At 40.9% G+C, this 25,683-nt stretch overlaps 1 protein-coding gene and 1 long non-coding RNA gene across 2 annotated transcripts; both read right to left on the reverse strand.

The window, feature by feature from the left end:
- Positions 1 to 2,047: 2,047 nt before the first annotated feature.
- Positions 2,048 to 4,191, reverse strand: LOC136442455 (uncharacterized). The gene is made up of 2 exons (XR_010757009.1): positions 3,999 to 4,191; positions 2,048 to 2,821 (listed from the first exon to the last, which is right to left on the reverse strand). It is a non-coding gene; the product is annotated as an uncharacterized lncRNA (long non-coding RNA).
- Positions 4,192 to 7,175: 2,984 nt separating this feature from the next.
- Positions 7,176 to 25,595, reverse strand: LOC136442454 (hamartin-like). The gene is made up of 17 exons (XM_066439315.1): positions 25,491 to 25,595; positions 21,063 to 21,237; positions 20,348 to 20,451; positions 20,004 to 20,162; positions 19,389 to 19,533; positions 18,842 to 18,996; positions 18,581 to 18,654; positions 18,054 to 18,232; positions 15,656 to 16,393; positions 15,162 to 15,269; positions 13,859 to 14,788; positions 12,884 to 13,059; positions 12,346 to 12,504; positions 11,703 to 11,875; positions 10,960 to 11,084; positions 10,116 to 10,374; positions 7,176 to 9,754 (listed from the first exon to the last, which is right to left on the reverse strand). The coding sequence occupies exons 2-17, from the start codon at positions 21,169 to 21,171 to the stop codon at positions 9,187 to 9,189; spliced, it is 4,161 nt and encodes a 1,386-aa protein (XP_066295412.1). The 5' UTR covers positions 21,172 to 21,237; positions 25,491 to 25,595; the 3' UTR covers positions 7,176 to 9,186.
- Positions 25,596 to 25,683: the final 88 nt, after the last annotated feature.

The raw sequence follows: 25,683 nt of genomic DNA on the forward strand, positions 1-25,683 counted from the left end.
CAAAAAGAAAACTCCAGATTTTCGAATTTTGCACTGTAATGTTTACGCTGTATTATATGTTATATTTCTTTGAGAAGTCTGTGAAAACTGACAAAGTAAAGGGGTCAAATTCCGCATATTCCAAAAAGAGAACATGTTCAATAAACAGTGTGAAGGTCAATAAATCTGAACAAAAACATCGACCACTCTGTCCTTTGCAATATGTTATAAAAGGCAATATCATTATATAAATCTGCCTGTCTGTTTACTGAAGGTTGCAATTGACGTCATACGCGCCATAATGGCGTGTGTCGATTGAGCTATACGCTTCAAGGTCAGTGGACTAAAAGCAGACTCCAGATTTATTGAATCATTTTGACGTGACCAGAATCCAAATGAATCGATCAGAATCATGAAAGGTACTCTCCAAGCAGAGGCTATGCTCGGCCTGATGTTTTGTCAGCATTTCTTTTCAATTTTGTGCACCAGCCAAATAAGAAAAGCTACCAAATAGAAAGCCCGACAATAAAAACGCCTAAAATCAACCTCTGCTTGGACTGCTTGCGGAGTACAGGAGGTACATAGTCTCAAAAGTAGCCTTCCTGAATTCATTCATGAAAAAGAGTCGATGTTTCAGATGTTAGCGTGCATGTGACCGGCCTGATAAACCAAGGTAAATTGATTGCCACAGAGATTAGTCGATTTCACCTGGTCGACTAGAAATCTTAATAAGCTTTCTATGTAGCCTCCTTTGCAGGCTCTACGAGTTGGTTGTTTTTCTTATAAGAATCCAACAAAACTTACCACAATTCCAAACGTTTACTGACGAAACGAAAACTAGAACCATGCAAACCTCTCAAAACCTACTCGCTCATACCAGGAAAAGTGGGACACTTCGTCTTCCAAGAAGTAACGGTCAAACCCAAAAAGCTTAGACTGTAGTAATCAGTAGCAGTTCTAAGAATAGTCACTTGTTCTACTTGCACTGTCTCATTGCCAGTATACTTTTTCATTGTTTCATGTTGCAATTAGCCCTCGGGCATTAACTCGCTATGAATCAATCATAATGTGCTTTTTTGTGGTCTGATGGCATACCAGTTCTACATCTATTTTCTTGTGGATCGCCAGTTAAAACTGACAAAAGTTCACTCAGAGGTTTGCCAAGGAGTTTAGCATTACTTCTTATGCGATTTTGGAGGAAATTGTAATCATAACCAATTCCAACCTTCCCCTTCAAATCTCTGCCCCACACTGCGCGAAAGGGGGTCATTTCCGGGCGTTTCAATACTATGAAAATTCCCGAAATCATCACGTTTCCGACAATATCAAGAAATTTCCTGATATAGATATGCTATGTATACGGAGAAATATCTATGATTGGAAACGGGAACAAAATTGCACTCGGCGTATCCAGTCCGGGATATGCAACGTTTTATTTTCCTGAATATTTTCCGAAAATACCGAGTTTCCGGTAGCACATACGGATTTTTTCTGCTACGGACAGCCTGCATATACGGATAAATTTCTATGATTGGAAACGGGAACAAAATTGCACTCGGCGTATCCAGTCCGGGATATGCAACGTTTTATTTCCTGAATATTTTCCGAAAATACCGAGTTTCCGGTAGCACATACGGATTTTTTCTGCTACGGACAGCCTGCATATACGGATAAATTTCTATGATTGGAAACGGGAACAAAATTGCACTCGGCGTATCCAGTCCGGGATATGCAACGTTTTATTTCCTGAATATTTTCCGAAAATACCGAGTTTCCGGTAGCACATACGGATTTTTTCTGCTACGGACAGCCTGTATATACAGATAAATTTTTATGATTGGAAACGGGAACAAATTTCCACTCGGCGTATCCGGACTCAGATATGCTACAGTTTAGTTTCCGAATATTACCCTGAAATGCGGCACGTCTGTAACACCGAACATGCTACATTTCAGGCAGTTCTGCGTCCGCAATGTAACCAGGAGGCATATGGAGTCATTGCGCTCCTGAAATCATATATGAATAGAACATATATACATGACAAAGAAAAGAACATTAACAAGAATACTTAAATGACAAACTCTGTAATTGTTTAACTCCTATATACAACATTTCTGGACTGTTTCATGGTTCAAGTTGGGCACATAAATTTGGTATCGGCGGATATTCAACAGCAGAAATAGATCTATAACTTACTGCACAGAAAAACACCTCTTGAACATTCTTGATTGCTCAAAACATGTACACAACATTGCTGTTATAAGACCTGGGAATCAAGGTAAAAGTTAAGAATATATACAAGTAAGGTCAATACACAAATAAATGATATAATACATACATGTACGTACATATGAGGTCAATATTCTGAATGAGTTCAAATTGAAAAGGAATCATACCAATCTCTTACTCCGTAGATTCAATGAATATAGAATGTACGCAAAGTGATCTTATAACAATTATAGCTTCTTCTGTAACTTTTATAATTACATCAGAGTATGAATCATACAAATTCTGTAAAGGGATGTATACGTAGTATATATATGAACATTTACAATGTGTTTTCGTATCATTCTACTCGTTCTGGGTGTTTTACGGCTCACCCGCAACAGTAGTACGGTACGGAATTATTAACTTCGTTAGGCACCAGGTCTAACATGATATCCGTGACACGTAAAGGAAGGTTCTCATACAAATAGTACTGATTCTCAAACATACCGGTGTAACTAACAGACATATCTATATTCCAAATTGGGGGTGCGGAAGTCACACAGGTTGATTCGCTGCACAGGTGTTGCTGCACTGGAACTGTCTTTATAAACCCCGATATACTCAGCGGAAGATGCTGAAAAATAATCGCGACTAGAATAAGTTAAATGTAGAGACGGAGCTAGATCTACTACCTGAAATAAGCACCCTCCTTCTAAAAAAACTCACACAGTAAAGGGTATCAAATCAAATAACTATAGCAAAAGGTAAAGTGAACAAAGTCAGGCCAAGAAAAAGATGTAAAAAGGAGTGTTTCAACCCTCCCAAAACCTGCTAACTCTAACTTTTTCTTTTGGTCGACTGCTCGTGAAACACAAAATCGATAAACTTTGCGATCAATTGAGTAAAGAAACACTGAAACAACAAGGGACATATGGATAAAACACAAGTACAACGGACTTATTTATGGACAGTACGCATGCATTGCTGGAGTATTTCAACCTCAGAGAATCCGTTAAACTTTGAATATGAAAAAAAGGTGTTCGGTGATAGGAACGCCTACCCATGGATTTCGGAATACCATCAGAAAAAATGTAATATTAACGGACAACAAATATTCTAAGATAATTTTCCGGGCAAGCAAATGAAGTGTCGAAATATTTCAGAAAATGCTGTGTCGAAATTCCTGTTTGGAAACGGTCCAGATACGCGACATGTGTAACCTTCAGATTTGCCTGGAAATCTACCCTTCCCGTACAGTGAACGAATATGTCACATATACGGCATACTGGTATTTCCGGATATGAGGGCAAGTAGAGAGGACCACATAAATAAACTTCGTATACGTAAAGGTACATGACACGTATACGGAATAATCAGGTGTACTGCATTTGCCTAGGGCTGAGTATCAGTATATTCGGAATATTCTAATCATTTTGTCAGGTACTTTTCTGTATTCACGTTACAGCATGGATTTCTGTTGTATTTCTACCCCTGATGTCTCCGTACTCAGAAAGAAACACGTATTCGGAGTAAAGAAATGACCATATATAGTATCCGGGAAAATTATGATCACTGATATTTCCGTATATCTGCCTTATCACGTGGCACACATGTTTTCTGTTACGGGCAGATAGGAATTCGAAGCCTGCCTGTGGGTGGCCTGTTGTGTTGCACAAAACTTGGAGCTTAAAAACAATGTCTGTGAAACTCTCCTAGCTTCAAATTGACACACTAGGGAGAAATAACTAATTTCTGATGTAGGTATTAGTTTAACACGTCACCAAACAGTGGATAATGGAATTCGAAGTTACCGTGTTCTCGGCTTGTCCATGCTTGTCCATCGTCTGAGGTCAATTTGCACCCAGACCCCGTCCTCGCTCCATCCACTTCGGTCCTGACTCCCGAGTTCATGCAGGTCATTTCTCGTCATCCCAGTTCAGAAAAGAAGAATCTTACGGTGTAATCCGTCAGATCATATCGAGAATATGAGGACTTGGACTCCGGCAGATACCGAGCATCGGCACACCCCGGTTTCCTCTAACCGTTAAGGTAGCAGAACACAGTTTTCGGCCTATGGGGGTTTCTATAGTTAAGGACCACAAAGTGACCCACATCGACGTGGATAAAATCATAGTAGGGTACCCTACAAAATCACGACAAACAAATATGTTGAAGTCGAGGGTACGATCTACCAAATAACTGAAAAGCAAAAAAAGTTATGGTTTTTTAACAATTTGACGGCCACTTTGATATGGGGTCATGCGGGGTCATGCGGAAGTGAAGCCGACTCACCTCGGCAGGCAGCTGCAAAGGTCACGCGCATTTATACGCCGAATGGGAAAACTTCACAATCTCATTCCTACGATCTAAAAGCCCACTTATTATACTACCATACAGTAAAGTTTGTGCCTCGCTGGCATTCACGATAACGTTTCTACACACGGTTCAAGGTTTAGGGCGCACTATTTTCTTACCGCTACGTCACAGACTCCGGGGGTCGCGGAGAAATACTGTGTACTCATACCTTAAGTTCCGCTCTCACATTCCAGGCATGCGTGGTAGACATACACTACTATACAAACGGACCAATCAGAAATCAGGCATGCTAGGGTCCAACTGGTGGCCCGGATGTACACATACCAGAGCGTTTCTTGGCACAATGTTCAATCTTTAAGACAGGCAAGCCGGTATTAACACAGAACTGTGCTGGAAGGGTGCCGTTATATATTTCTAGGGCAGGCTACATGCTTGTAGACACGTATACAAGCATTACTAATGAATTCACATCATGCAGTAGCAATATTTGAATATTGCAGGTATATGTTGTATTTCAATTTTCAAGTTTAGCATAATACACTTTTGTAATATTTTCTAAGATTTTAGAAACTACCAAAAACCCAAAATTGTATATTTGCTGATTGATTTGATTGATATGCATAGGGGCAAAAAAGCTCCTCCTAGAGGCATAAGATATTATTGTACCAACCGTATCCTGATCGTGATACGTACGAACACGTCCGGAAATCTAAGTGGCCCACAATCCACCTCTGCTATGACTTGTCATTTCCGACTTATTTCCGGACAATTGATTCTGTTCAATTTCGGAGTCCGGAACGCCTTCAGAAAATATGCTACGTATACGGATTTCAGATATTTCCCGCAAACGCACATGGCACGTATTCGGAAGAATCAGGAGCACTTGCTTTGCTTTAACAAAGATAGCAACTTTTTCGGAGTCAATATATTCTCGGATATGTAGCGTGTTTTGACATAGTCATGGCACAGCATGGATTGCTGAAGTATCTTAACAGATATCTCCGTATGTGTAAAGAACACGTATCCGGAGTTACAAAACGCCCATGTACAGTATCCGCAAATATCATATGTCGAATTTTTCTGCATACGCAATCAAACAATTCCTGATTGAAAATATTTCCGTAAATGTTATGTATCGACAAAATGTCCGGAAACGCTCAGCCTACTACGTGGCATGTCCAATAATGTGTCAAACTCATGATTTGTCCGTATACATGTATCCAAAGAATTCGGAAAAGTCATATTTATCCGGATTTGCTAGGAAACATTTCTTGACAAAAAATATGTCCGAATATGTTAGTGGTCGAAAAAGTACTTGCAAATGGTTTGTATATTTGACATGCCCAGTGATGTGTTAAACTTTGTATTTGTCCGGAAATACTATTTGAATGGATAACAACATTTTCGGAGTCAATATATTCACGGATATCTGACCTTTCACGACAGACTCAGAATACAACATGGATTGCCGGAGTATCGTAACAATGAATATCTCCGTATACATACAGAAACACATATCTGGAGTTAGGATACGACCCTAAACAGTAGAGTCAATTCCATGTCACCGAGAGGGTTTTCAGATGATATTGCTAATAAGTTTGAACAATTTTAGAGAAAAGACTATTTCAGTCAAAATAATTCCAGACCGTTCAAACAATTAGAAATGAAAGTTTGAACATGTTTGAACTCATCTATATATTTTGGAAATATTATGAAAGTATTTGCACAAATATCTCTTTATTTAGAACAATTTTCAAACATCTGTGTGATTGTTCTACTGTTGGAACATGTTCCAACATTTTGCATCATTCTCAAAATGGTAGATTTGGGTTATTGCCCCCATAAAAGTAGGTGCTAATCACGCTCTTTTGTCTGCCTCTGTATATTTTTAGATTTCACATCTGGACACTGGCAACCTTTTTGTCTTGAGGTGTCTATGCATGGCACCTAGGCCTAATCCCCTATACTTTGAAGGGATGTGTGAATTGCCCTGTTCCCAGCCCACTGACCCAGTTATATCATATTTGTAGAATGTTGGAACATGTTCAAACAAATGATCAATCTATGTTGCAACAGTTTAGAAACTAATACAAATAATGTGTTCAATGTTGGAAATTTGTTTAACCTGTTGGAACACAGCAGAAAATATTCAGAACATCAAATAAATGTTGGAAATTGTTCTTAACCTTTACTTATCTCACATAGATTGTTACAAAGGTTTTGTAAATGTCAGAACAAAAGGCAACAAACACCCTCTCGGTAATGTGGAATTGACTCTATCCGGAAAAATAAAATGTTGTAATTTTCCGGATTTGCTCGGAAAAATATATTGAATCAAAATATTTCCGAATATGTTAGGTATCGATTTGAGTACTTGGAAACGGTCCGAATATGTGACATGCCCAGTGATGTGTCAATTTCGGATTTGTCCGGAAATGGACCCCTTTCGCGCAGTGCCAGGAAAAACGAGTGTAGCGGCATACACTATTCAAGCACGTCATCTTGCAGGTAGTCCTTGTACTGCAGGAGAACATCACATCTTCAAACTGTCCTTGTGCTGTGAAATGGTGACGATCATTCTGTATTCCACTGATCAACGCTTACTGTTTCAAAAATCATTGCATGTGCAAAAGCATCAAACCATGGAAGAACCTCAACAAATTCCATTACACTAGTTTTTAAAAACTCTATTTTAATTGAAAATACATCATGCAACAACACAAGTCAATGCAGTCAATGAATGTTTAATTATTCAAAGGTTATTGAATCATTGATATGGTTTATCTTTATCTTAACTGTACATTGTATTGCCTAAATGAGAACAATTTGTTAAGATCTATTTACTAGACTTTCATTTATTACCCAGTATACACTCTTTAACAACGGCAGCCACTTAAAACAGCAATGTTTATATACAATACTGACCGACGGAGGCCATATATATGTTTATATACAAGTCTAGAAGACATTACATGTCTAAAGACTTAGATGTACCTACCTGTAGTGTCTGGTACAAATTGTTTTAATTACCCTAAAAAGTGTAATGATGAGCAGCAATTATGTAGTAACAGTGGATCAAAATGTCATGAAAACATCAGATTTTAATATCACAATACAATGTAAAATGTTTATTCGTTGCTTGGCTTTGAGTCAGTTTTGTGTGCCATCTGAACTGCCTATAATTGGCTATGTATTGCCGTAACTAATAACAAAGATTATCTCAATAAATCCTGTGGTCTAAATTGGAAGTCTACTATTACTGTATTGAAGTATTTTATCATATGTCCTTAATACAAGTCTGCAGCACACTGTGCAGCTTTGAAATGACATGGGACAAGTGATATTCTAAAAGCATGGCATCAGACTCATCTGGAAGTAAATAGACATACATGTAGAGTAGACCTGGACTCACTCAACTGTTATGATAAGACAGTGGCGCTGCCCTTGCCTGTCAAGTTCTACATATATATATTGGTTTGTAACTACTGTATGAATGTTTTTTCTTTTATTTCAGCTCCACTTTCTTTTCGTCATGTATTTCTACACAACTACCGAGTTTTAAGTTCTCTTCTAGATGGTTGAAAATGACTTAATTCAAACATTCGATATTCTTTTGCAAGAGTTGGAATGGCAGACAGCCTCTTTCAAGTCATCATTATGAAACTGTCAACAGGATATTTTCCATGCATTGTTGTAAACAGAGTAGAAATTTGGCTGATATATCAAAATGCAACAGATAGCAGCATACGATGCAATTTTAGAAACAGTCTGCCATTCTATTGTTCTCAATTACCAAGATTTGTACCAGCAGAATAACACCAACTCAAAATCATGAAAGTACTTTTTGTATTTTGTCTGTTTGACACTAGACCCAAAACTCCAAATGCATCAATTTCAAAAGCTTAATTTTTTTCGAACTTGCTGGACATAGATACATATTTAGACTTATACAGAGTCCTACTTGAACAAAGTTGACATAATCTATGATCATTATGCTAAGCATGAGAAATATCCTCAACAATACAAGAGTTAGGCTCTCATAGAGAATTTGCCATTTGCTATATACAAGCCTTCTAGAGCAAACAAAGGCTGGGAAAATGGAAAGAAAATTTAATAGAAAGAAAGCAAAGAATTGGAATAATGTTGATAAGCAAAACCATACTATCAATACATATATACAAGCCTTCTGGTGTGAAAGAGGGCTGAAAAGAAAGAAATAGAAAGAAAAGTTTAATAGTACTAAAGAAATTGAGGGAAAAGTGGCCAAGTATTCATGAACAAAATCACACCATTAGAATTATTGAAAATAAATAAAATGTTTTCAATTTTCTGCCTGTACAACAAAACTTTCACATCTCACTCTCTCTTCTCTGTTTATGAACAAGTTTCAAACTAAAAGAAATATGTCCCACTTCTCAAAACTTCTAACTCTAGCCAAGAAAGTATCTTACAGGGTATCAGAACAAGTACATCACTTTCCAACACTTGACAGGCACTTTCACTTCGTCCATGCAATTGCTTACAAACATTTTCAAAGCTATCATTTTCTAAATATTGCAACTTTTTCAAAATTGCTCAGTTTCCACACATTAGAAGCTATATCTTGTCCTCACTGCTACACCAACTACAGTATCAAAAGTTAGATGCCTTTTAGTATACCAGAATATCTCTTCTCGTCTTGAACTATGCATATCCGCTATCGTAGGTGTCCGTAAAGCCCCGCGCACCACTTGATGACATACTCGTGGTCTCGCTGTAAAGACTACCGTCCAAGTCCGCCATGGAGGCCAAACTCCTGTCTTCGCTCAACGTGGAGCGACTTCCGATCGTACTCGTTCTCCGGTACCCTTCCGCCGACTGCACACCCTGCGCTCCTTCCCCAGTCCAGTCTCCTTTATGTTTTGCACCTTCGCGGGAAATCTCCTGGCTTTTTTCTTTGCCATCTGTCTCTTCTTGTATGTCCTCTGCTTGTAACCTTTCCGAGCCCGTCAGCGACAGGCCGTCCTCTTCGAAAGCGCTCTTCATTCTACCGCGTACAGGATTGTCCGGGCCTTGTACCCACCCAAAAGTCGTGTTTGGCGAGGATCGCTGTCCGCTTGAATCTTCCGGAGGGGGTTGCAATCGTTTGACACTGTCTATGGAACTCTGGGATTCGCTACTCTCCGTACTGCTGGCTACATCCTGCGAAACCTGCCTCTCCGGTTGGCTCTTGCCCATGGAGATATTTTCGCTGGAGAGTTTTTCCCGATTTCTGCAAAGACAAGTGATGACACATACGATCAATGTAAGCAATTATCAACAATCTTCTAGTCAAAACAGCTATCATCATGATACAAATGGTTCTAGATCAATTCAGAGAAACCTTAACAATTACATGCAAGCACCTGACAGTCTCCCAAATCTATTATGTTTAAAAGGAGGAAAAAAAAAATCTAAGGCACTTTTGCTTGCAGAACAATTTCATACAACTTTAGAGCATGATGAAATACTTGAAGCATGAAATAACGATACAGTTAACAACAAAATTATCTATACCCTTGCCTAGCCAATTACAGTTACAAACTTATGCTGTTAACTGTAAATTTCTGTATAACAATTTAGATATACATTACCTGTGGTATCCCTTCCCTTCTAGTTTACTGTAGAGCTTTAGTATCTGATTCTCCATCTGTTGACAGATCCTCTTCAGAGAGTTGTACTTCTGTTCCATGGCCTGGAGCTGACCGCGGGAAAGGCTCTTCACGCTCTCCAACATACGCTTCTGTTCCAGCGCCACCACCTCGCGGTTCCCCAGGGCGTCCTCCAGCTCCGAGATTCTCCTCTTCGCCATCTCACGTTCTGTTCGCTCTGTGTGGACCGTCTCTTTCAGACCTGTACCACGAAGGGACAAGACAGCTTCAGCAAACTTTTCAAACCATAAAAACAGTCTTGTGTACCAAACTCCCTTCGAAACTTGAGCCTGGAATCCATCCCTACCGTAGCTTAGTCCATTGTACCTTGGATAAACTGGACCTAAGATTGAGATAGATACCAGGCTATCAAAACTTAACTTTTCTTTCACTCCTATTTCATTATGACCAAATCACAAATTACTCATAGACTGAATAAAAAGACCATTAGTGATTTAATCAACCAACATTTCAGTGACCATCTGTCACCTTCCTCAGGGCAATTCTGACAGAAGGTGACAGATGGTCACGGAAACAGTGAATAAAACACTTGGTTGTGTACAAAGACTCTCTTTATTCAGTGACTTACCGATTGCAACCTGATGAAACTATTCACAGATAACTCATAAAGATTGTACATGTATGCATACAGTACATATTAGAAAAGACATTAATTTTTTAAAATCCATTTATTTTACTTTTGACACAGCTATCAGGAAACTGTTCTAGAAAACCTCTTAAAGTCTCCATCAATTTCCTTCCATGGATTACCATTGACTGAGCTCACCTGCCAGTTCAGCCTTGGCTGCGGCCAGCTGGGCGCTACAGTTGGCCTCCTTGTTGTTGGTAAACTTCATCAGGTCCAGTCTGTCGTCATACTTCTGCTGGAGCTCGCCCATCAGCAATAGCTGTCTGTAATAACAACATTAATATTTATCAGGGGTTTTTGTAGAAAAATTGAATAAGAGGGAGCACACACAGGCAAGGGAGTAAATTCTATGTGTTTATGGAAGAGTCAATCGCTGAGTGACGGCTGTATGCTGGATATTAAGCTAAAATCTGAATTCGACAAGGGGGCGCTGGGCTGAAACAAGAGGGCGCAGCGCCCCTCTTTCCTGATTTAGATGAACCCCTGTTTATTGTTAATACAAAGTGATACTGAGATGGGCTCTATACTGTTCTTATATCCATATGAAATTTAAAGACGGTTTGACAGGACTTGGGACATTTTGCCTAGAGGTAAATTTGAGAATGCTCTATCCTTCCTAAATGTAGACCTCCTTTACATGGTGGTACAGTTTAGAATAGTCCTTCATCATGCGCTCATTGAAAGAGTGAAATATCCTGTATTTGATTGCAAATGTTTTCTTTCTAGTTCATGTTTCATTTCAGGAGTTCTACTAAGCATATATTCTTTCATCGTCCTCTCTTTCTTTCATTTCTTTGTTCATTCTCCTCCTAGTTTTCTTGTAAAATGTATCCAAGAATTGTAACATACATGTACATTGTACACAAAGACAGAGTGTGTACCTGTTGAGTGCCTCGACCTGCTGTTTGAGGTCGTCGGTGTGAGCGACCTTCTCTGCCATGTCGCACAGCTCACTCTCCATGGTGAACAGACGAGCGCTCGACGCCTTTAGCTCCTTCTTCTGTCTCTCCAGGTGCTCCTCTTTAGCTGCCATTGACTGTTTCAGGTCTTCAACCTGTCAGTCAGGACAACAAGGAGAATTTCTAGATATGCAAGACCAATTATAAGACTTCTATTTCTAGTACTATAGGAATGTTAACATTAATAACACCTTAGACGACTATTCCTAGCTAAAAAAATGAAGAAGCCATGAGAGGAATTTTCTGTATCTCAATGACAGACTTTTGAGGCACAAATACAGCAGGGAAAGAGTGTTGTAGGAGAAGGTAAGAAATGCTGCCCCTATTTTCAGAAAAATGTCAAATACATGACCTTCAAATCTAAACACTCATACTGTCATAACATTCACATTTGAATGATAAGGATATCAGCAAACATGGCAACAGTAAAACCCACTGTTTAAGTTAGCATTCATTCACTCATTCATTGAATTTCATTCAGTATACAGTAACTGGATTTTAAAAAACATGTATGGGAAAACCTCTAAGTGTATCATAAGTTCCCCCTTTTAAAGCTATTTCTGACCTGTGCATGTAGTCTGTCTTTCTCCTGCAGGTACTGTCTGGTGTTCAGCTGTAGTTCTGCATCTTTCCTCTCTAGTCTCTCCATCAGGTCCTTCCTCTCCCCCCACAGTTGTCTCAGCTCAGACTTCTGACTCGCTATCTCCTTCTCCTGCAGTTGTAACTGGGAAGGTGCAGTATAGATGGCCATTAGACAGGCTTTTAGCTAGGATTTATAGACAGCCCATCCATCCAAATAAATAAAGGGGGGGAGGTGGGGACTTCCCCAATTGGCTCTATGGATTAATAATTACCCGGAAGCCTTGCATGTCAACCAATTTGCATGCTGTCCTAGTGTCTGGTATGAGGAAAAAACAACAACAAAAAACATGTGCATGTGAGAGAACACATGCACATGTTTATGTAATTAACAGGGAAACAGGGTGTCCTCTGGGTGTTCCCTGCAAGGAGGGCATCTAATTCTTTGTTTTCTTAGTGTATGGTGTCCAGAAGATGCCCTGATGCTATGCTACATGTAGATAATAGCCTGGTACAGTACATACCTGATCCTGCATGGCGACGTTCTGTTCCTCCATGGCCCGAGCCTTGAAGGTCTTCCCCAGCAGGCGCCTGTTCCTCTGGGCGTGTAGATCTCGCTTGTGTCTCTCAAACAGCAGCTGGTTATGGAGTAACAGGAGCTGGTCCTTCAGGATGGTCACCTCATCAGCCGGGGGCGCTCCTGTGTGTGACAGGGACATTTCATAGCTTATGTCACATCAAAAAAGTCAAAATTCCTTCCCGCACCGATGGTGCATAGGTTGGTGCCCATCTACGTTTCAGTAGCCCTTGGGCCACACAACTTTGTGCAATCACTACAGCACGGGGCTAGTCCACTGGTAGGTGTTTAAATTCTATACTCTTTTCCAAATGCTGAGTGCTAAGCAGAGAAAGCAGTATGTACCATTTTTAGAGTCTTTGGTATGACCCGGTCGGGGATCGAACTCACAACCTACTGTATGCAATGCAAAGTAACATTCTACCCATTAGTCCATATCAGGGGGAGCTAAACATGAAATTGAAAAACCTACTATGCTATACTAATGCTATATATACCACAAAGTTATAAGTTCTCACTTGTTATAAAATACCTCTGTTATAGTTCAGGGCTCTCTGACCATTTGCAACTTGCCATTTGCCGACGGCTACTTGACTGACTGACTGATTGAATTTGGTGACGTCAGGAAGCAGCATGTCCCCATCAGTTCTGATCTATATGACTAAAGCTTTTCGAGCTGGCTTACCTTGTAGACCTTCCCATCATTGACCGTAACTTGGAAACGCCCGCTAACTCTCGTCGATTCCTCTAATTCCTGAAAGTTTTACAAAGTCCATCCTCAGGAAAGCCAGCTCGAAAAGCCCAATTCATATACACATTGTATATCAGAACTCATGGGGGGGACATGCCGGACATAACTCTTTGGCAGTCCAGTCTTGAAAGACGCAACATAACAGACATAACAGACTCAAAGGAACAGTACCCCCAAAGTGTGTCCAGTTGATAGAGTCCAGTTTGTTGACCAGTGGTATTCTGCTGAGTTCTTTGGAGTGGACGTCCCCTCCCAACTCGATGTGTCTATCCAACACTTCTAAAGGAGAGACCTCACTAAACATTGACACTGCACTGTCCCTCTGTGAGGGGTAAGAACACTTATCCTCCCCGTCAGCAGGAATGGAACGCTCCAGACTGGATTCTCTGTGTATCACTTCAGATGGAAACTGTAGAGCCAGCGGGATTAAGTGCTCGTACGGCTCTGTGAAAGTTTGCGTCACGGAATCCCGTACTTTGTGTGGCGTGCTCGTGTCCATTCGTGCCTCCTCTTCTTGAATCGGCGTGAAACCTCTTTCCTTCTCCTCAAAGTTTTCTACACTCTCTTGAAGTCTTTGCTGAACGTTTTCCTGCTTAAGTTCTGCTCTTTCACAAGTTTTACCTTCAAAGCTGGTTACTGAATTGTTAGGTGATTTTTCTACATCTTTAGGCACCGAGTCTGTAACAACGTCATCGGATCCGGAGGTGTCCGCAACCGAGTTGTCTGTCAGACTCCCGTTGGATTCGTCTAGCGGAGGTATCTTCAGCCTTGCGAGGTTTGCTGGCCTCTTGAACGCACTTGCAAAATTTGGCACGTTCGGGCTGATCATCGCCGAATCAGAGGGCACGAATTTGTCGCCTCTGGTCAACGGCGGATACGACTTGTATCTCATCCTAGGGAGCTCGGATGGGTCCACTATGGTGTCCGATGTCACATGGCCGCGGATCTGTTTCACACGCGCCATGAAGGTGGCGGCGGATTTGGCAGTATCGTAGGATATCAGGTTGGAGTCTGATTGGTTGGTTTGAAACTGGTCGGAGATCTCCTGTTGGCCGTCCTGGTCGGGCGTGACCAGTCCTTCCTGGGGGTACCTGGACGCTCCTGGGGGTCAAAGGTTACAGAAAATGTTTTAGCGATGAAGAAATGAAGGAACTTGAAAAAAATGCTTGATTCAACCAGTGCTTTTCTCACCACTACACAAGTAGGAATGAGTTTTGAGAAACCGACACATACATACTTACAGGAAGACATTTTTGATAGAATAGATACTGTGAAAATAAAATATAAAGTATTGTTCCCCATTAAAATTTTTTTCTAGATCTTTGTAAGAAAGAGCTAACCTTGCAATTGCTGGCCCCATATATAGAAATGGAATCGATCAGATTCAGAAGTGCACCATCTCAAAAAGGCTCCACTCCTAAAGTAATGCCAAAATTCAGATTTGTATTGATCCTTCATACAGATGATAGGGTACCTGTGAGATTGGCAGTTGTGTTGTGGAACTCGTCCTCTGGAGTTCTGGCCGCATCTTGGCTGGACTGGCCTTTATCTGTGATCTCACTCACCTCCAAATTAGCAGCTTCTACAAACGGAAACAGGAAACTTCACACAATCTACATGCATAGATTTTTACCAGGGAACAATAAATAACAACAACAGAACATTGTGAAATCATCTGGGCCATAGATGGGCTACAAAATTGAATATCAGAATTTAGACTTGGCACATACAATATAAGTTATACACCTTAGCATGAATGCTCATCTTTTTAACTATTGGTACATTCCATGATGAAATTTGATACTTTCGTTCAACACATGAAGAAGGTTGACGTAAGAGCGACTGAAATCCGAGGTGAGCTACATTTCCTTGCATTGAACAAAAGTATCAAACTTCATCAATTAAGTTAGGCACCTTACTTCAAGAAAACGCCTTCAATGTGTCTTAGGTATAAAGAGCAATCCTCACCATCTAAGTCTTTGTCTACATCCAGACCTGTGGAAGACGACGGCCCCACTACTTCCAGGGACGACCCGTGTTCCGACAGTTTCTCCACAACTTGGCTCAGATTCTCTGGCGTCAAGATGTCCTTAGAACTTTTCCCTTGATCCTCCTCCCTCTCCTGGGAGTGGAACGTTCCAGCACACTGCTGGCTCTCCGTCAGGTCCAGTCCACTTTGGGGAACCTTGGGGAAGGAAGGGGTGTCCTGTTCTGTAGTCGGTTCTGCGGTTAGCGGAGCACTTTGACTTTTTTCTGCTGCACCGGTGCCCCCGGAGTCTTCTCTCGACAACGGAGAAACAGGCGTAGAATTGCTCAAGGGAAGTTCAGGCATCTGCCCCTGGGGAGCACTAAAAAATCGCTGAAATATTTGAGTTCGCGATCTCGGAGACATGGGCGGCTTAGACATGAGATTTTCTTTGCTTGTCTTTTTGGGTGTGGACCCGGGTGCCTCTCCCCCCACGGTAGGGGGTGATTCAGAAGGAGTAGCCATGGGGGTGGGGGTGTTAGCAGCAGAAGACAGCACAAAACTGTGGTGTAAAGCCGACGACGATGTCAGCTCGAGATGGCTGCTGGCAGGGGACATTCCATGGGAGTGTGGAGGGGTGGACAGCCCGCAGATGTTGGAGGGACTCCAAAACGGAGGAGAATCGCTTGGCCTATGGGCAGAAGACTTCCTTTTATGGCTTTCATCTACAAGACTGGCTTCTATGGAATGGACAGAGACACAATAAAATGTTATGGTTTGGGACATCTTTTCAACTTCCGAAGCAATAAATCTGAAATACTCTGGTATTAGCAACATGCAGTAGCTTCAGTCATTTTAGCCCTGAGGAAGCCAGTAGACTGTGAGACTACTGTAATGTAAGAAGAACTTAGTAGCGTATAAGAAACTTCAATATCCAAACCACTGCAATGATTTCGTACATTTTGTAGACACTGGTTTACTGCAGACCCTGGTTCATTATCTCCATGAAAAAAGGCTTTTTCATGGATATACTGTTTTGCTTGCGTTTGGTGTTTGTGTGTATGTATGTGTCACCGGATGCTTAAAGTCACCATAACTGTAGAACCTGTACATGGATTGTAATGATTTTTGGTATGTGGGTGGGTGTTAAGAGGAGGAAGGTCAAGGTCGATTTTGGGCCCCCTGGCATTTGTGATTGGAACTGCAATGGCGTATTTTTAAAAATCTTCAATGTAGAAGAACTGAAGAGAGGATCAACAGATCGTCATGTTATTTGGTACACAGGTAGGTTAGACCAAGATGTACACACTTAAGTTCAAACTATGCAAATGAGACCAAATTTGCATAAGTAAGGAGGTAAATCGTTTGCATGTGTGTCGCTGGATGCTTAAAGTCAGCATAACTGTAGAACGTGTAGATGGATTGTAATGATATTTGGTATGTGGGTATGCGCTGGGAGGAGAATGGTCAAGGTCGATTTTGGGCCCCCTGGTTTGTGTCCCTGGAACTACAATGGCCTATTTGTAAAAATGTTCTAAAGGGGTATAACTGAAGAAAGGAACAACAGATTTCCATGTTATTTGGTACGCAGGTAGGTTGGACAGAGATGTACACACTGAAGTGCAAATCATGCAAAGTTAGTGTGTTTGTGTGTGTGTGCGCGTGTGTGTATGTTTGTGTCACCGTGTGTGTATGTATGTGTCACCGGATGCTTAAAATCAGCGTAACTATAGAACGTGTAGATGAATTGTAATGATATTTGGTATGTGGGTAGGTGTCGGGAGGAGAAATGTCAAGGTCGATTTTGGGCCCCCTGGTATGTGTCACTGGAACTGTAATGGCGTATTTGTCAAAATCTTCAAAGGAGAATAACTGAAGAAAGGAGCGACAGATTTTCATGTTATTTACTATGCAGGTAGCTTAAGCAGAGATGTATACAATGAACTGCAAATTATGCAAATTGGACTTAATTTGCATAAGTAATGAGGAAAATCTATATCTGCAGTGTTGTCATGTGGCACCCCACCTGTCAGTAGCTATTTATAGCGAAAGTAGGTCAGACTTCTCCCCTTGCAGTGTGGGTCATACTATTGAGGGATATAGAATAGGGGGAACTGGTTTAATAGAAAAACAACGTTTCATGGAGATTTTGGGTCCTAAGACTCTTGTTTAGCACTGTAGCTGCTTTTGGATCGCATCTGTAAGCTGTGACATCTACATGTACATGTATAGCTGAAGTGCTAAATGAACCAGTCAGAATTACCCTGAGGAATTCGAAGGGGACAGACAGTCACTGAAAAGTTGGTTGTCAACACTTAGTTGTGTGCAAAGAGTCTTTTTATTCAGTGATTTACCAACCTGATGAAACTATTCACGGAAAAAATGTAAGGATACACTAACCTGCACTGGGCATGGGCGAGAAGGAGTAGTTGAGGGAAGTGTTGAGTTGGGAGGGTTCTCTGGATATCAGGCCCGGCTGTCGGAGGGGAGCGGCTACCGAGTCCCGCCCTGACTCCAGCGGGTCCAGACACACTTTGGCACATTCTATCACAATGTCGTGGGTCTCCATCTTTTTCCACCTGTACACAATCATGAACAAATTTGTATCATTAATTAAAAATCCTGTCAGTGTCATTATATGAACGTTACCATGTATTTTGCATCTGTATACCTGTACTTAGCCCAATAGGGCATAAATGTACAATAAAGTATAAAGGCCTTTGCTCGAGCTCATGTGAAGTGAACAATGTTCTGCAAGACGTTCCACAGTTTTCTGCGGGACATACCGCAAAGTTCTGCGGCACGTCTTGTGAAACTTGATGCATATTTTGTGGCCTGTACTGTATACTACCTTCATAATGGTAAGACTGAAATGTTGATATACGGACGATGCTATTGTCCTCTGCAATGGGTTTGCATCAGCTCACCTGTTTGTGTTAGTTTCTTCTTCAGACGAGGAAATGATGAGCAGAGGATGCATCCTAACTCTCTCCAACATGGGCTGGAGGGACAAGATACAACAGCAAAGATCAGTTAAACAGTGAACTGTCAATCTCCAGAGTGATAGCAAACTCAACTGAGTGTACTTGTACCATACAGAACTGTATAAAGCTAATGATGCCATTAACCAGGTAGAATAATTGATCAATCAGGGGAAAAAATAAGAGGGGAATAAAAACTGTTCCTACCTTGATGGTGTCTTCAAACACGCCGATGTTGTCCCTGGTGCTGTAGTAGGCTCGGAGGTAAGCCAGGAAGTTACATGGGTACATGCTGTACAGGCGGTGGAACAGGGCGTACACAGCAATGTGCAGGTGGAGAAGGTACACGTCTGGGATGGGACCTACGGACAGATACAGCTGCCAGTTATTTCTTTGTTTGTTTGTTTGTTTGTTTGTTTGTTGTTTTACAGCATATCGTTAAAGAATCTTGATGTCTTTAACAGCTGAATTCAAGAGAGAAAGAGAAAATTTTGGACTAGACTAATGCCACAGGAATATGATTGACATTTCAAGGCAGAATAACACTTTCGGGACAAGCGAAAATGACAAAAGAGCATACATGCACTTGTGCTTAATTTAGAACAGACATATAGTGACTTTATTTTTCATTTCTGCTAGCATTTTATTGTAACAAGTTGGCACACTGGTGCATAGATAGACATTGAGTACATGTAGAAAACAAAAAAGGCAGCAAAATAACATAGGTGGTAAAACAATTTTCTGAAGGCCCTACCAGGTTTGTTTGTGTTCCATGCTGCCAGCCTACTGAAGACTTCAAAGATACTCTTGAGGTACGGAGCGATGAGTGCAGGTACCATGGGCAGGAGGGTGGTGATGATCAGCACTCCACTCATCACGTTAGGGATGTCTGTCTCACGCTGAAGAGGTAGGAAATATCAAAAACATTGTATAATTTCTGCTTTGTTTAGTTTGATTGTATGAACCATGCTTTGCTTTCTTGTAAAATGTAATAGGTTTTATGTTGTATACAATGAAAATGGATGATCTCAAACTGAATGTGTATTTTCTTACAGAATTGTTATAATATTTACCTGTTTACCTTTGCTGAAAGTAGTGTATTGATACGTATCGTTCCAGTGCTGCAAACTTAGTAGGTTGGAGGTTAAAACATGGCAGCGAATGCATGACTAAGGCTAACCTTGAACACTCCTAATTCTATGTAGTTCCCTGTATGTAACTATAATAACCACTATGCAACTGTAACAAAAGTCATGTCTGCGATTCCCCATGAAGCAACTGTGACTAACAGCCAGTTTGACCTTGAGCCTTGACTGACCTTGAGAACTTGCTGTGTTATTTTGTACTGCCCTTGAGAAGTTTTACTGACCTTGAGAAGTTTGAGGAGTGTTGCCATGATGGAGTGCTGGGTGATCTTGTACAGCCATGACGGGTGTTTCCGTACCACGTGCCCCAGCAGAGTCAGGGCAGCCAGCCGACTAGCCTGGCACCCACGGGCCACATACTCCTGTAACTTGGACAGCAAATGCTACAAAAAGAACAAGGTCAGAGTCAGTTATAACAACAATGGCAAGCACAGTATAGCTCTGAAAATGCACATCAAGTACTGAATATCTTGATGCGTTGTTCTTGAGCCGTACTGTAGTGTAAGTACAATTCTTCACACATATTCAATATACTCTAACCATGGGCACAATATATTGTGTGTCTTACCTTATCATGTGGCTCCCTGATGCCCACTAACACCTCCAGGGCTGGCTGGTTATTGGTCGCCACGTAAAACTCCACCAGGCAGTTCAGCAGCCATGGCTCACGGGCTACGGAGAAAGTCATCCAGGAAATTACACAAACATATACTACATTCTATTTAACCTACTTGTTTACTGTAAAGCACTGTTACGCTACTTGTAATTTGTTATTATGTTAAAGGCTAGGCCTAACCAACCAACACTACTGGGCCAACCAAGTGGAAACTATGGCGAAGCTATGAAAGTAACTAATAGATCTAGAGTGGACACATCAAGTAGCAAGTATCCAGAAGGTAAGCGTTTAAGGTCGTGTTCACATATCTAACTCTAAGGTTAGTATCCGAAATATACATGTAAGGTCATAAACTTGTGTCCAAAGTATGCAACGGCTGTTACTCTGATGCAACGTTGACCAAAGAAAGAGGATAAAAAAGACCCAGTAGCTATAACATCAAAAGATTTAGATGCCTGGCTACATGTACTAGTATATGCCAGAGGTACATTATGTTTTGGATAGGTGATAGACCAGGTGACCTTTCAAAGATGGGGGCCCAGAAATAAAACAGATATTAGTATTATTACCAGGCAAAGCCTTAAGTAATCTTACTAATCTGGGATACATTGAAAAGCAGGTTATGTATCACTTTATACTAGAGATGATCATAAACATTGAAACTAACCAGTGTTGAGGTTTTCGTGGATGAGGGCCTTGATTTCATCAACTACATGGAGGTCAGGTAACGACAGCAGGCTAAAGAGCTCGCTGGCATCCACTTGTTTCTCAGCCATGGTCACGTTTGGATGCTATCTCACACGGTTGATAAAGGTTCAGCCCATTTTATGATGCAAAAATCCCTACAAGAAATAGATAATGTGGAATTAACAATGTGTATGAAGACCTTGTATTTGATTAATTTGTACTATCAGATCAATGATATTGTAATTAGGAAAAATGACTTATCTCCAAGAAGACGTACAAATGTAGAAAGGCAAAATCATAACATTTCTCAAGCTCTGCTGAACCAAGAGGTTGAGAAACATTACAACTTTGCTTTTTTACTTATCTGCTTGGAGTTGGAGATAAGGTATGACATGGTCTACAAGGATGTTTGGTCCTAGACTAGAGAGCAGAAGAAACCCAAACCAGCAAAACAAAGATGGAAAATTCAATAACGTACTTTGCAAGAAGACCCATGCATCTTTCTTGAAAAGTCAGGAAGAACTTAAAAAGTTGTTGACCATTTTATCAGTTATCACCACGCCAGAGGAAAACATCTGTTGAAATCTTAGAAGAAAAACTGTCACGTCACCAACTACAGGAAGCCAACAGCACAGTGAGGTCTGACCTGCATATGAACCTACAGCACTGATGGACTTTGTATGCCAAACACACTGTACTTGTACATTTGATGACTGCAACAGACTGACTACTGGGATATCCAAGTAGTATATCTACTAGTCCATTTGATTTAGCGCACAAAATGATTAAATCCCCTTTGTTAAATCACAATATTTGAGGAAAGTGGCATTATGAATGAAGACCTTCTTAATGATTATTTGGTTAACATAACCTACACACATTTGTAAACACCCTCAAGTGAAGAAGGACACTGGCCTCGGGGTAGACAACATGATACAGGCAATGAGGGAAAGATAGTTCTAATTTCTTTTATTCCTTTAGCATATATAAGAAGCAGCGTGCATACTCCAGTGGTTAGTGGCCTTGCCTCTGAACCCCGGTCATTATTACTCACCCGATCGACATGCACACCACTGGAAAGGGTGGGCTGGCAGTTCTTTTATCCACTGTTCATTGTGCTTGTTGAAAAGAGCTAGGGGAATTTTTCTGGTACAATAAACTCGTAAATACTGTACAGCAGTGTTCTTGCCAGCCTGAAATTTTTACCCGTCATTTCAATTTTCCTGTCGGGAAGAACATATCGAGCGCCGAAGGCGCGAGGCGTCGCGCCGGAGGCGTGACCATCCTAGGGGGGTCCGGGGGTATTCTCCCCCGGAAAATTTTGGAATCTAGACCCTCTGAAACGCTATTTCCTGCATTTTGAGGGGCAAATTTCTTGGTAGAATAAGCTTAGTTTAATGACATCTCTTTCGGTGAAAAATTACACAAGGGTTTCAGGCTTAATTTTGGGGGGAGGCGTGCCGTCGATCATCGCGGTAAGATCGAATGTTCACACACAAGCTACATTTCTATGTTGTATACAATCGGCAAAGAAAAGGAAATCAAGCACAACAAAACTTTATTACGTATCTACGTCCTACAAAAAATACACACAGAATAAGTCGGCAAAATTAAAATTTTTCAGCACTCAATGTCCCGTATGCTCCCTGTATTTATTGAACATAATGAGAAATTTGACACCCTACTTTGAGAAAGAACGCCATAAAGACGTCCATTTTTTTCTCCCATGTTTTCCACGGTTAATTTCTCCGGTAACTGCACTGAATGTCTTCAAAAGTTGTCGATTCAGGCCTTCAAACAGCCGCTTCGTCGTGCGATCCTTGCGATCCCCGCCATTCCTCTAACATCTCGCAAATTCACGCTTAGCTGAAATCACGCGAGTAGCGAGACTCGCATGTCATTGGTCGGTATTTCTTGACGCGACGGAGACGACGCACTGTGATTGGTGGAATAGAATATCTGACGCCTGTTTACCATTTCTTACGGGAAGAAAGCGCATTCAACTCAGCCGCCGCGGCTTGAAACTTTAATAATGTTTTACAGATTACAGAAAGCCTGATAGCTATAGGAATATTTCTGAATTTTTAGGCTTCTTTGATAACAATAACTGACGGTGAACCGAGAGGGACAAAACAGAAATAAACGTCAGCCCGATGCGACCAGCCAAAACTGTTGGGAGGGCGGCGCATGACGCCGAGTTTTCGGCGGCCACCAAATACTAGTATCCACCACGGCGCTCTTTGTGTGGCTGGGGTTGTCGCCGGCGGGCATTAGAAATGATCTAGATCGCCCTCGTCGCGATTTTCCGGTGATCCTCTGGAGTTTTTGCAAATTCTAAACTCTGTCTAAATATCTTTACACACCTATTTTTGGCCATTAAAAATGACGGGTTGGGCAAAAATTTTGTCCGTCATGAGCGACAAAAACCCGTCAAATGACGGGAGGACGGGCGCTGGCGAGAACACTGCTGTACAGATATAGCATTTGTCTTCTCTATAGCTCTTCAGTGCGCTAAACTAGTTCAACTTCAAAATCACTTTTACTTTTTTTGGTTTCAGCCAACAGTATACATGCTAGTAAGCCAATTACATGTACACATATATCATATTTCTGAACTTGGCATCAGTGAAGCCTGTCACACCTATCTAACCCTGCACATGTAGCTACTGGTTACAGTCTCAGGGACTGAAAATAGAAAGGTCATTGGATAAATGTTGAACTTAGTGCACTTGTAACGTTACATGTGGATATGAGCAGGCAGTGCCACTGGCACCAGTGCTAGACATGTAGTTGTGCAACAGCCAAAGGTTTACTTACATAAAAGGCAAACACAAGTCGATCACATGTGGATGACAACATGTCTACCCTGGATAGAAGCCAGCACTTCTGACCCACTAAAAACAGCAAACAATAGAATTTGTTGAAAATCAATGACAAGAAATTCTTTACACCAAGTAAAAAGGCATGTTTTGAATTGATATTCACAGAAGTTTACAAGTCACAAAAAGGAATAGAATTAGACCCAAACAAAAGGCTGTGCCAGTGTCAATGAGTCATAAATACATACATGTGACAGCCACGTTATCATGTGCAAATATGCCTTTGCCCTGATAACCTTTCGATATAAATATAACTGTTTGTCCTAGAGGCCGTGACACAGAAAAGGCCTAGGGTCACAACAATGACAACAAGAAGTAGTATATAAACCTGTACTAGTGACCACCTCTGCATAAGGACCACCTGTTTATAATTATAGTGACATCTCAAGGGACTGGAAGAAATTAATGGTCATGGTAGACAGGTGTACTAGTATTTATTAACAATGAGAAAAGTATTCAAATGTACTATCTTAACTCTTTAATCCATGGAAAATCTTCTGGATAGATGGATAAACCAAGTATCTTGACTCAACCCTCTAACTAATTTCATACCAACTTTTTCACTTTTGATACATGTACTGAACTTGGAAAAATTTGCTGCTTGGGAAAAAAACGTTTGACAGACAGCAGAACGGTAATTATTATCAAACTGATATCTTACTGTAACTATAAGCAACATCAGCATATTTACTAGGTATACTATACATGTTAAAATAAAATGACTGGCACAAAAACAAAAGTGTATGTCAGTCTACTACTAAGAATAAACTACATTAATTAAATATTGGTAAATATACATCTCCTTACAGTAGACAATGTCTAATTCCTTAAAGCCACACATACAGAAACAAAAATTGCAATTCAGTTAAAGAGAGCTGTAGTCAATCTTAGACTAGAGGCTACAGATTAAAGAAAAACATCTCAGACATTTCCCCTTCCCCTGATGTGAAACGGTTTGCCCCTACAATTGGCCTTGACCCCAAGGCCTCAGGGCGGTCAACAAATATGAAGCTCGGGTGACAAGCTGGCTTAGGCTTGCTGAATTCCTCAGCACACATGTGATAACTTTATATCATAACTGTTAAGCTATAATTCTACCTCCTGACAAAACACGAGCAAAACGGCAGTTTTTTAGGGTTATGAATATTGAGATAGTTTGAGATCTTTCATTCTAGAAAATCTCCAAGACCATTGCTGTATATTTAACAGAGCTCCACAGGCAAACCAATTGAACAACCAAATATTCTCTCCATCCCCCACTCTCAAGTCGCAAGTATTTCTTTGAATGCATCATAATTCACAGCGTTCATAATTTATTGTCGAGAGGGGGAGGGGACTGCTGTATGGTGGAACATGTCCAGCATGATGAAACATGACCAGACTGAGGACACGTACACATCACACACATTAACATTCCAGGCCAGGGGGGAACAATAAATGGTGCAACAAACACACAAAATTGTTAGAAGCTGGAAAGAAAGGTTGAAAAGGCTTAAAAAGACTCGTGAGACGAGAGAACCGTGTCAAACCTGTTTGTCCAAGCTGCACAGCAGACTGCGTCCGCCATGATGGTTACTGCACTACTCACGTGCTTTTTATCCTTCCGCGGAGAACTCCTTTCCTGTCTGCTCATGTCTTAGTCAATCAAATTCTTCTTCATATGTTTACACATTCTTCAAATGATTTACTCGATTATATTCATAATGTATGATTTTTGCGTCA

Source organism: Branchiostoma lanceolatum, chromosome 9 (genome assembly GCF_035083965.1).
Source record: "Branchiostoma lanceolatum isolate klBraLanc5 chromosome 9, klBraLanc5.hap2, whole genome shotgun sequence".
NCBI lineage: Eukaryota > Metazoa > Chordata > Leptocardii > Amphioxiformes > Branchiostomatidae > Branchiostoma > Branchiostoma lanceolatum.